Here is a 12222-nt window from a genome sequence, read left to right as displayed (position 1 = left end):
TTTTCAGGGCAAACCAGCTGGCCCCACCCAATGCACCAGGTCTCTATTCTATATAATAAAAGGGTAATATGCAACCTGACCCTAATAGCAGAACGAATGGGAATGACTGGTCACTATGACACACACTGACCACCAGGGGGCAGATACTCAATGCAGGAGCTGCCCCTGGTGGTCAGTGCACTCCCACAGGGGGAGCTCTGCTCAGCCACAAGCCAGGCTGATGGCTGCCAGTACAGCGGTGGTGGTGGGAGCCTCTTCTGCCTCCTCAGCAGCGCTAAGGATGTCCGACTGCAGCTTAGGCCTGCTCCCCACTGGCAAGTGGACATCCCCTGAGGGCTCACGGGTGGCCAGAGGGATGTCTGATTGCCAGCTTACGCCCAATCCCCCAGGGAGCAGGCCTAAGCCGGCAGGTGGTCATCCCCCAAGGGGTCCCAGGCTGTGAGAGGGCACAGGCTGCGCTGAGGGACCACCTCCCCATCTCCCCCACTCCCCCCATCCCCCACCCCCAGTGCACAAATTTTTGTGCCCCCCCCCCCCAGTGCACAAATTTTTGTGCACCGGGCCTCTAGTATATATATATTAGGAAAATATGCTAATTAGGCAGGGACACCATCAGGACCAAACAGGAGGAGGTTGTGCATGCAGCATTGGGAGTGGGGTGGAACTGGGGACTGGCTTCCTTAGTAGTCCTGCAGGGTCAATCTTAAGAGGACAGGCCAAACACCAATGGACCAGTGCTGCCAGCACAATCCCAACTGTGCTGTCGGCCTCCTGGAACTCAGTCTAGGGCACTGAGGCTGCTTCCCCTCCCTTGGACTGGCTTCCTTAGTAGTCCTGCGATTGAATCTGAAGAGGACAGGTCAGGCACCAATGGACCAGCGCTGCCGGCACTTGAATGTGAGCAGACTGAAGGAAAAAAGACCTTCAAGGCCTGTCCAAGGCGGGTTTGCATTTAAAACCAAGTGGGGTGGTCCGGAGCTGCGCGGCACTGCCAACCATGGCAGTCTCCGAGTCGGCAGTGCGGCTGTGGCTCACAGTGTGCGGAGTGCGGGCCATGCAAGCCGGAGGCTTTGGCTGCGAAAGGTCAGCTAATTTCAGCTTCGAGGCGGGTGCGAACAGGGAAGCCGGTGGGACCTTCACAAAAAAAGAGAAGGCTGAAGAGGAACGATACTTCCGAGAGCGGACTAAAGAACAGCTGGCAGCCTTGAAGAAACAACATGAAGAAGAGATCACTCATCATAAAAAGGAGATTGAGCATCTGCAGAAAGAAATTGATCGGCACAAGCAGAACATCAAGAAACTGAAAGATCATGATACTGCAGTGGTGTCAGGGTGAGGGGCAGCCATATTTGCCGGTGCGCCCGAGCTGTTAACAATAAAAAGTGTGCGGGAGCTCGGCGGGCGCACGCCCGGGGGAATGTCTTGCAAACTGAACCTGACCGCACATGCCCGCTGCCGCCCTCAATGCCGCTGGGAGCGTCCACCCGCCTTCCACCGGCATGGCGATGTCCTCCCAGCTGCTTGCACACCCCACATGATGGCCAGCTGCTGAGTGACTACGGACCACCATCTCTAGGCTACACGCAGGGAACGGGGAACAGCCAGGTGCCCCGGAGCAAATATGCTGAGCTGCTGGCCATCATGGAAGAGCTGGGGAAGGAGATCCGACCCAGGTACGAGGGCAGCAAGAGCGCGATGGAGAGACTGAAACGAGGCATCATCCACGTGAGAGGGCTGGTTCGGGAGTGCTTGGCTGAGAGGGAGCGGAATGCCAGGTCCTAGCCTCCGAGTCAGCGCGAAAGGCTTTCCATCTTCTTCCAAGAAATGACAGCTTATTGCCCCCCTCCCACCCCGACCCCTTCAGAGGAAACTTGGTTTCAAAATGGTAACAGCTTGGTTTCTCCTCCCCGTGCCTCTCCCGTGGTTCTTCAGGCTCCGAACTTCCCGTCGCTGAGATGGAGAAGAGATTTTTGCAGTTATTAGGTTTACATATTAGTTAGGAACTACCCAGAGCGTTTTGTGTGTGTGTGTGTGTGTGTGTGTGTGTGTGTGTGTGTGCTGTTTTTTTTAAAGCATTAATTTAAATGATGCACATCAGTTACCTATCACAGCAAACCATAGTTGGCCTCCGAGATGCCGTGTTTCTCTTCTGGATACATTTCTGTTCCTCACATGTTTATGTTTCTCTTCTGAGCTGATTCAACTCTGAGGGTTTGTTTCAGCAAGTCCTGAGGCAGTGCTTTAGTAGCCAGTGCCCGTTCGCCACACAGTATAAATTCTGCTCATTGTAACTTTTTTTTTTTGCTTAATAATATGCATGAATATTAGTACTTTGAAGTCAATCTTTAAAATGCACAAATTATAAATACAGAAGAAAGAGCAACTTATCAAACCTTGCCTGACAAGGACCCCTGAAATTTCCCCTAAGGATGTATGTATATTTCAGTTCCGCCTTTCCCTTCAGTGGATCCAAACATCTGGAAGAAAGTGACTAATAGTGTTTGCATCTTTGCATGTATTTATTACTTGATGTAATAAAGCTTACTTTCATTAACAACAACAATAAAGAAACTGAAAGATCATGCTGATGATTAAGTGCACACAGTTCCCCATAGAATGGCTACATACTGTCCACTTCTATGAAGACATAGTTCTGGTAACTGATATCTATCTATGCTGCCAACAGATTATAATAAATTGTGATCAGTGGGAAAAAAACACCAAGTGGGATGACATCAGAATTACCCAAGCACGCTCCCAACCCTTTCACCTGCCCAGATGCCTAGGGTCCCTTTACATTGGGCTGAGCCCAGTGCTGCCCAGTGGCCTGGATACCAGGCCTGACCTCTTCTCTGGTTTGGCCCAAACATCTGAAGTTCGCATTAGTTGCCAACTTAAGAAATTGGAGCGTTCACGTAAGATCAGGATTCCCCACTTCTCTTTCCAAAGTGGCCGACTGGGCTACCAACCAAGGGTGGTCAGTGTCACTTCAACCCTAAGAGGAACCCCTAGCTTGGGGGTGTGGTGAGGAGGAAGCTATCCGTGCAGACAGTTCAGTTGTGTAAACTCCTGCTGACTGTGGCACAGCCCAACAGTGTGGCCGCTCAACTGCGAGGCAGCACAGCCATGAAACAGTGTGGCTGTTAAACGAGGCCCCTCTCCAGCTTTCAGGGGGCTCCACCTGCTCCAACCCAGTGCACCCAACTCTGCCCTGAACTGCCCAGTGCACCCCACTCTGCCCCAGTGAGACAGCTTCAGTGTTTCAGCTCCAGCAGACAGAACATGTCCCAGCGGAAAGGGAAAGTGTAGCCATGGCTGGTGTTGCTCAATGGATAGAGCCTCTGCCTGAGGACTGAAGGGCCCGGAGTTCAGTTCCTGGTCAGGGCACATGCATGGGTTGTGGGCTTGATCCCCAGTGTGGGGTGTGCAAGAGGCAGCCAATCAATGATTCTCTCTCATCATTGATGTTTCTATCTCCCTCACTCTCTGAAATTAATATCCTATCTAATAATAGACAAACATGGTAATTAACCATACCTCCGACACACTTCCCATTGGCTAATCAGGGCGATATGCAAATTAACTGCCAACCAAGATGGCGGCCGGCAGCCAGGCAGTTGAAGTGAACAGGAGGCTTGCTTGCTCCAGTGATGGAGGAAGCCAAGGTTCCCCGCCTGCCGCTGCCAGCCTCTGAGCTGCACTCTAAGAAACAATGTTACAATTATAGAAGCTAAACAAATCCCAGAAACCTGCTTTCAGCCAGCTGGGCCTCAGAGCTAAAGCCGGCTCTCAGTTCCAGTGACAGCCATAGAAGGTAAATAAATCCCAGAATAATAAAAAAAAAGAAAAAAAAGGAGACGTTAGGAGCTTCAGTCACCCACCAGCCTGAAAACGGCCCTCAGCCCCTCACCCAGGCTGGCCAGGCACCCCAGTGGGGACCCCCACCCTGAAGCGGATGTGACCAGCTGCAAACAGCCATCATCCCCTCCTCCAGGCTGGCCAGGCACCCAAGCGGGACCCCCACCCTGACCCGGGACACCCTTCAGGGCAAACCAGCTGGCCCCCACCCATGCACCAGGCCTCTATCTTATATAGTAAAAGGGTAATATGCAAACTGACCCTAACAGCAGAAGAACTGGGAATGACTGGTCACTATGACACACACTGTCCACCAGGGGGCAGACGCTCAATGCATGAGCTGCCCTCTGGTGGTCAGGGCGCTCTCACATGGGAGGAGCTCTGCTCAGCTACAAGCCAGGCTGATGGCTGCCAGTACAGCGGTGGTGGTGGGAGCCTCTCCTGCCTCCTCAGCAGTGCTATGTATGTCCAACTGCAGTTTAGGCCCGCTCCCCGCTGGCAAGTGGACATCCCCCGAGGGCTGCCGGGCTGCCAGAGGGATGTCTGATTGCCATCTTAGGCCCAATCCCCCTGGGAGTGGGCCTAAGCCAGCAGGTGGTCATCCCCTGAGGGGTCCCAGACTGCGAGAGGGCACAGGCCAGGCTGAGGAACCCCCCCCGCAGTGCAAAAATTTTTGTGCACCGGGCCTCTAGTATACTAATAAAAGGGTAATAGGCTAATTAGACCAAACAACTTCGGGACAACTTTCTGGACATCCTTTCAGACAAAGACATGCTGGCTGGGCTGTGGCAGAGATGGTTAGGGAAGATCAGGCCTGCAGGCAGGTGAGCGGTTAGGAGTCAGCGGTCCCAGATTGCAAGAGGGATGTCCGACTGCCTGTTTTGACATCCCCCAAGGGGTCCCCGATTGGAGAGGGTGCAGTCTGGGCTGAGGAACCCCCTCCCCCCCACCTCGTGCATGAATTTCGTGCACCGGGCCAATAGTATCAATATAAAAGAATAAATTCAAAATAGTAAAAATAGTAGTATATAGAGCATGTAGATAAAAGCATACAGAGTTTTCCTTAGTTCACATAGATGCATTACTCTATTTACAGTTACGCCAGCACATCATATAAGCCATACACTGAAAAATTGTGTATAGCTATTTATAATTGGAAATAGTATGCTACTGTTTTCTTTAAAATCTTTTAGGATTTGTGCTTTTGAGCAATGTAGTCTCTGAGTCCATAATCAGGTGCCTGAGGGCATCGAAACATAAATTTAGTTAGCAGGGTTAGAATGAATCTAAGATTCAATTGAATAAAGACAGGTATGCAGACCAGTAGGGCTTTGATACATGTTAACAAGACATTCAGACATGGTCATTACTTATTGTTTCAATGAAAACTCCCCATATTGAATCAATGATGCAGATAGGCAAATCACCTCATTTTAATACTTCATATGTATTACAAATAAAATGAAATCTTACACTCAATGAGCAAGGTTGTTCTTCATTAAAATGATTTTCACCTTGTACCAAAGGTACCTAATTTAAGGCAAAGAACAATGTTGCAATATAATTGATTTATGCTTCCATGTATATTATTTTATGCATTAAAATTCTGAGATGAGGTTCATAGTATTCACCAGAGTGCCAAAGGAATCTATGGTGTCAAAAGTGATGGTAAACCTTGGGAGATATAGATATTTAAAATATATTTTGCCATATATTTTATTCATTAAACAATAATATTTTGTTTTGGTTTCAGGTGTACAGCATAGTGGTTAGACAATCATATAATTTTCGGTGTTCCCACCGATATTTCCAGTGCCCACTTGGTACCATACATAGTTATTGCAATATTATTGTCTACTAGAAGCCCAGTGCACAAAATTTGTGCACAGGTAGGGTCCCTAGGCCTGGCCAGTGATCAGGACCATCTGTGGGGCAACTGGCGGGGCAATCGGGGAACCCCACTGGCACCCGCCTTGGCTGGGCACCACCCGCTCACTGGCCCTGCCCCCTACTGGCACCCGCCTTGGCTGGCCTGGGGCCTGTGGTCTGGGGGCAGCTCCTGTGTTGAGAACCTGCTCCCTGGTGGTCAGTGCGCGTCACTGTGACTGGTCATTCAGCAGTTCAGTCGATTTGCATATTAGGCTTTTATTATATAGGATTCCTTATACTGTACTGTACATCCGTGTGACTATTTTGTGACTACCAATTTGTACTTCCTAATCCCTTTGCCTAGTCGCCCAGCTTCCCTCCCCTTAATTCTCTTTCTCCTCCCTTCTTGCATATACCTTTCGCCTTTTCTTGCTCCTTTCCGCATGCTAGCTAATAACACCTGTGTGATACTGTGCACTGGTGTTTCATTTGACTCTTATGTGTCATTGGTTATTCACTCCTAGCCTTCTCAATAGGTAGAAATTTTATGTTTAACTTTGCAAATGGTGTCAAATTCTTTGGAATTTTTGTATGGATACATTTGTAATTTTTGTTTTTCTACTGCCTGCTTGAGGACTAAAGTTGATTTTATTTTTTATTTTGCCCATTCTGAAGCCTTTTTTACATATGACAAAATGTAGTAAAATCATTATGATGAATTGTGTAATTACACTAACTGTTTATAGATCTTTTTTCTTATTATGAGCACGAAACCACACTTTTTAAGTAGACTATTTTTTCCACCCTTTTACTTTATGCAATTGTCACAATCTGTTGTTAAATATTTCAATGACTTATTTATCCATTTATTTTCTTCAACAAATATTTCTATATTGTCTACTATAAACTAGATGCTCTATTAGATGCTGGGCATTAATTGATAAATAAGAAACATATCTTGTACTTTGGAAACATAATGCCTTTTCTGGAAGACAAATATACAAAGCAGATATGGGATTATGACACAGCATTACTTATATTATGATATAAATTGGTACAGAGTTGTATTGGCTACTCAATATGCGTATTAAGCCCTTTCTTATGGGGTTCTGAGGGCTTGCTTGAAGAGATGACATCAGGTAGTTGAATAAGGACAAGCAGGGCTATGGACAAGTCATTCCATGGTGAGAAAGAAGTTTGTACAAAGATGCAGAGAAGAGAGATCACAGTACCCCACGAGTGGAGCAGAGCTAGCTGGTGACTGACTGAGAGGATGGAGAAAGGTCAGTACCTATATTAGCTAGTTACGCAGAGGGCAAGATCATGAAGGACACCCCTTTAAACCATTTAAAGGGGTTTGCACTTTATTTTCATAGCAATGAATTTTAAGGGTTGATCAATGGAAGGGGTCAATGTTGGTACAACTGAACCAAGCAGGGAGTTGTGATAACAAGGGAAGAAAGGATGGTGAAGCAGCAGTGCCAATGAAGTTCTCTATTGCTATTGATTTAGAGCATCATTTTCTGTGACCTAAATATCTCCTTACTATTCCAGTTCATTCTACTGTGCTGAAACCATCATAATTTTTCACAAATAACAAGTAGATTACATTAATGTCTAACTTACAAAAACTTGTATTTCTTAAATAAGTTTGTGTTGCAGAGTTCCCATTGTTGTGTTGAATACTTTGCATGTATTAAATCATTTAAAAATTATAATATAAGAGGTATATGCTATCAATATTATCATTCACCTTTTAAAGCTGAGGAAAATGAGACTTTGAAAGATTAACCTGCCCAAAGTTACCTAACTAGTAAGTGTCTAAGATTCAAATAAAATATGGCTTTTTGGGTTTCAGAACCTGACCTTTCGACCACTATATTGCTTCTGAAGCTTTTTTTTCAGGTGTGTAATTTTCTTCCAGACTGTATTCAATTGAAACTGACTATCTTTTTTAAAAATTTAAGTTACACATCATTATACCCCAGGTCTATCTTGTTTACTTCTTTAACTGTCGACTCTAACAGTAAACACAGTGCCAGTTCATTGAAGTGACTCGACATATACTCATTGAACAAGTAATTGATGGCCACTGCAGCAAATCCTTACCTGATGCCTCAGACGGAGCTGCTGGCTTTGTCCTTTTTGTTCCCCAATCACTTTGTTCTCTCTATAATGTGCCTGCCACATTTCATTAGTACCTGTCCTTCTTCATCAGACTGTGGTTTTGACAAGAGTGGAGATCATTTCTCATTCATGTTTGTATATTCAAGAACATGATATCAATTAACTGCATTCAAGTAATGTAATTGATTGCATTAGAAAAACTTATTGAAATGTAGCATTCCATAGGCTTATATTAGTACTCACTCAAATATAGTTTTTCTCTATTATTGCAATGTTCTATGTCTTTGCCCATTCAGTTTATTATTTATTTTTATTCATATGCCTGTCTTCCCTACTAGACTACATTTCTTGGGGAGAAGATTTATATTTTATTATTGTATGTTCTCAATAATCAAATAATTATTATATTGGATGTAATTAAGTAATATAATGGGAAAATTATAATGTTTGGTTCAGAGTTTTGTTACAGATTTGGCAAAGCTATTGAGATGACAAGTTATCTGGTGAGGCTAGATGAGTGTGGATGTAGAATGGGATAGGCTGGACTGGACTGGAATGGAATAAGAATAGAACAGAAGAATAGAACAGAAGAGAACAGAACAGAACAGAACAGAACAGAATAGAATAGAGGCTCAGTGCAATAAGTCACAGGACTGATCTTAATAGATTGTGTTGGTCAGTTTTCCTCACTGACTCTCATATTAAATTAAATTAAGGAACTGATCACACTTGTCATTTTCTTCTCTGTACATTTTACAGAGCTTCCAACAACAGAAGATGTTCAATACATGCTCAAAAAGAATTTAGGAAAAGCATTTAGTACAATTTTTTCATTTATCCAATTCCCAAGGAAGTTAAGTGACTTCTCCAATGCCACAGAGCTGCCCATTAGGAGAGTGGTGATAAGGGCCACAATCTTTTGAGAGACAATGCATGCAGACAGTAAGTGCCAAAGCAGGAGCTTTGGACTGTGAATTCAACAAGGGCAGCGGTATGTGAAGTCATGTTTTGGAAAATAAAATGAGCATATCATGTATATTTTATTAATATATTTTTTCTTTACTAAAGAGACAGAAAAAATAGAATTAAATCAGGAACATGGAAATACCACCCAATCATTTAGGATATCATGTGAATGTGTGTTTCTTTTTTTATTGAACTTACTAGAGGCCCTTTGCACAAAATTTGTGCAAGGGGCTCAACCCTCGCAGCCCCGACTTTGTCCAGAAGGTCGTCCAGAAAGTTGTCTGGACAGTTGTTCTGTGGTTTGGTCTAATTAGCATATTAGCTCTTTATTATATAGGATTCCCAAATCTTGGTCTTAGCAGTACTTGACTACATGGAGCTCAATTGATTTAAAAGTAGTCATAGAGTAATGAAGCACTAAAGTCTTTCTTTCTTTTTTTGAACGCACGATTGTATTTTTAATTTTTTAAACAATGAGATAGAGAGACCTGTGTAGAGGAACTGGGCACCAGGAGCTCAGGGAAAGGCAAAGGAAGCAATCTCTTTGATCTTCTAAGCGGAACTAAAGTACCATGTGCCCTGGATTGCTGACCCAGTGTATGGAGGTCTTTTGTGGATAAGGGTGCAGGTGCACCACCAATCATGATCTGTGTGCTGACCTTTCCCTTGTCTACCTTTGCATACAATGTGTATCTTTTTAAAAATTAAAAAGCATACGTATTTTTATTAATTTCAGAGAGGAAGGGAGAGGGAGAGAGAGAGATAGAAACATCAATGATGAGAGAGAATCATGGATCCATGCCCCACACTGGGGATCGAGCCCACAACCCAGGTATGTGCCCTCATTGGGAATCAAACCCTGACCTCCTGGTTCATAGGTTTACAGCTCAACCACAGAGCCACACCAGAGTGGCACAATACATATCTTTTAATAAGATCTCAGCTATTAGGAATCCTTTTAGGTTCTATGAAGGTTTGCCTTTTGGGGGTATTTTCCTTTGTTGATTACTTTGGCTCCTATCAGCATATTGAGTTCTAGGTGTTACCCAGGATAAGTCACAGTTAACAGTTATCATAATGCAGGGTTCTGGAAAGAGAGCAATGAAAACTCCTTAGCAGTCCATACAATTTGGGTTGGCAAGAGAAAGAAAAGGTAGAGGAATTAGAATGTCAGGTAAATGAATAAGGGAAATGAGGGAATGCTATTTTTAATCCTTCAGCAAACAATATAAATTGACTAAAGATTGTGATATTTACATTAATATGCAAAAAATTTGTTTTTTTACTTGTGTAGTGTGGCGAACTTAAGGTAGAAAAATTAGCCTCATTTTATAGCACACATATGCATTCTCTTTTCCTTTTACTATTGTCATTAAGTACTTAATATCTATTAAGTCCTTTTTATTTTTAACGATAAACTGAGGCATAGTAAACATTTTAAGAGAGTATTTGAGCAAAAATCAGTTGGAATCAGGGAGTGCCAAACTGGAAGTGGTTAGGATTCGTTGCCACAGAGGCCAGAGGAAAGACTTATAGAGAAAGTGCAGAAGCAAAGTAAGGAAATTACTGATTGGCTATATGCTGAGCATTTAATACGTTCCTGGTATTTGTCTGACAACAACAGCAAAATTTGGAACTTTTATATCTTTCCATTGCAGGGTATAATTCAGGGATGGAAATCTTGTTTATTAAATGCTGGCAATGAGCTACTTGCTGAGGGAGGGAGGAAGGGAGAGAGAGATTAGAGAAGAGAGGGGAGAGGGGATAGGAGAGGGGAGACAGGAGAAGAGAGAAAAGAGAACAGAGAAGAGAGACCAAGCACTGAAGCTTTGAGTGGTTAGAGAATGGATAATAGTACTAGTTAAGGATTTCTGTATTGAAAAAAAAAGGGCTGTTTGACCCTCAACACTGCATATAAGCCATGTTGTGTATTCTAGGTAAAGCTCTAAACCCAGGAAAAGAAAGATAAGGACATTATTCAACAAAGCACCTGAATGTTAAAATAAGACTTCCTTTGTTTATTTATTTTTGTAAAATTTATGTTTGTTGTTACATGTATCTTATGGATGATATTTATTAAAATGCATATTTAATTTTTTTACTTTGTATTAAAACAGACTGAAATGCAATGAATCTCAAACCCTTCATATGCACTTGGAGAAAAACCTGGACATCTGTCCTCCTAAGCCAATAAAGTTTCCCTGCCTAGTCATAGCCATTCAGCCTGCACGACATAGATTTAAAGCCATGATCCTAAAGCTCAGGGGAGTGTCAGGATCACCCAGAAAGCTAGATCAAATTACTAGGGCCCTGAACCCAGTTAATTTTGACCCATCTCTACGATGATGGGGCTAGGCATCAGTAGTTTGAAGGAGCACACAGGTCATCGTAAAACACACCAAATTTGAGGACCACTTTGTTAAAGAAAAAACGTGACAAGGAGTAGATGGAATGGACCTACAGTTGCACACCTAGAGCTTCTGACCCAGCAGATCTGGAGCTCAGATCAGGAACCGGCAATGTTTGGCAACTCCCTGTCTACCACCGATCCCCAAGGCATGTAGTTCTTGCTCTAATAATAAAACTTTGAGAAATGATCTGGAAATGAGATACATTATGGCTGATGTTGGTCAAAGATAATGGATAAATATGGAATGTCTTTAATAAAAGTTTTGTGAAGATTGTTTTCATTATATTAGTCATTTTAACTGACTTAGTGATTGCATTGGGAGTCATGGTGAGTTAAGGGGAACTGTTTTATATTGTATGTAGATGTAACCTGTTCTAGGGTCTATCTCTTGTCTTTTCCTTTTCTTTCTTGCCAGACTGGGTTTGTGACTATGGGAAGGAGAGAGAAAATGACTAAAATTGTAATATCAGTTTATAACCAGGAGAGTCAGGATAAAGAAGTAGAGAAAAATACCCTGAGTTCTCTCCAGAGCCTTTTAAGCATTTCTCAAAAAAACTAATCATATTAGATCTATTTATTTGACAAAGAGAAAAAAAATGCTTTAATTTACATACTTTATGTACTTCACCGCTAAGGAGCTTTACAATGCATTCTTCCCTGAACAGCCCACCCCAGTAGGTAACAAAATTTGCCAATGCAGAACTGCTGCTTTGTTTGTTTGTTTGTTTTTGCTAATGACAATCAGGCACAGTCTTAATTACAAATATATTGGTAAACATAATTTCCTATTGTTGAGCAGTGATATAGAAATTGGGCAGTTTTTCATGCTTTGAAGAAATGAACAGTTTGGGGAAAAAATGTAGTTAGCTAATTTTTAAATCTCCAGAACCTGTAGGTTATATATCAAAATCAATTAAATATAGAAATATTTCCAATTTTATTTTGAACCAAAATAGTTTGATGCTCCCCCACATGCACGCACACACACACAT

At 43.1% G+C, this 12222-nt stretch overlaps 1 protein-coding gene and 1 pseudogene across 1 annotated transcript; both read left to right on the top strand.

Moving 5' to 3' along the window:
• The first annotated feature begins 997 nt into the window (after window positions 1–997).
• On the top strand, window positions 998–2656 carry LOC102440790 (ATPase inhibitor, mitochondrial-like). Its single transcript, XM_006086938.3, has 2 exons — window positions 998–1307; window positions 2579–2656. The coding sequence occupies exons 1-2, from the start codon at window positions 998–1000 to the stop codon at window positions 2593–2595; spliced, it is 327 nt and encodes a 108-aa protein (XP_006087000.2). The 3' UTR covers window positions 2596–2656.
• On the top strand, window positions 1418–1813 carry LOC102432925 (annotated as a pseudogene).
• Window positions 2657–12222: the final 9566 nt, after the last annotated feature.

This window comes from Myotis lucifugus, unplaced genomic scaffold, assembly GCF_000147115.1.
Source record: "Myotis lucifugus unplaced genomic scaffold, Myoluc2.0 scaffold_33, whole genome shotgun sequence".
NCBI lineage: Eukaryota > Metazoa > Chordata > Mammalia > Chiroptera > Vespertilionidae > Myotis > Myotis lucifugus.
This window is presented reverse-complemented; position numbering and strand designations above follow the sequence as displayed.

What these genes read in the sequence shown, in the direction of transcription:
- LOC102440790 (XM_006086938.3), top strand. Translation starts at nt 998, where the DNA reads ATGGCAGTCTCCGAGTCGGCAGTGCGGCTGTGGCTCACAGTGTGCGGA.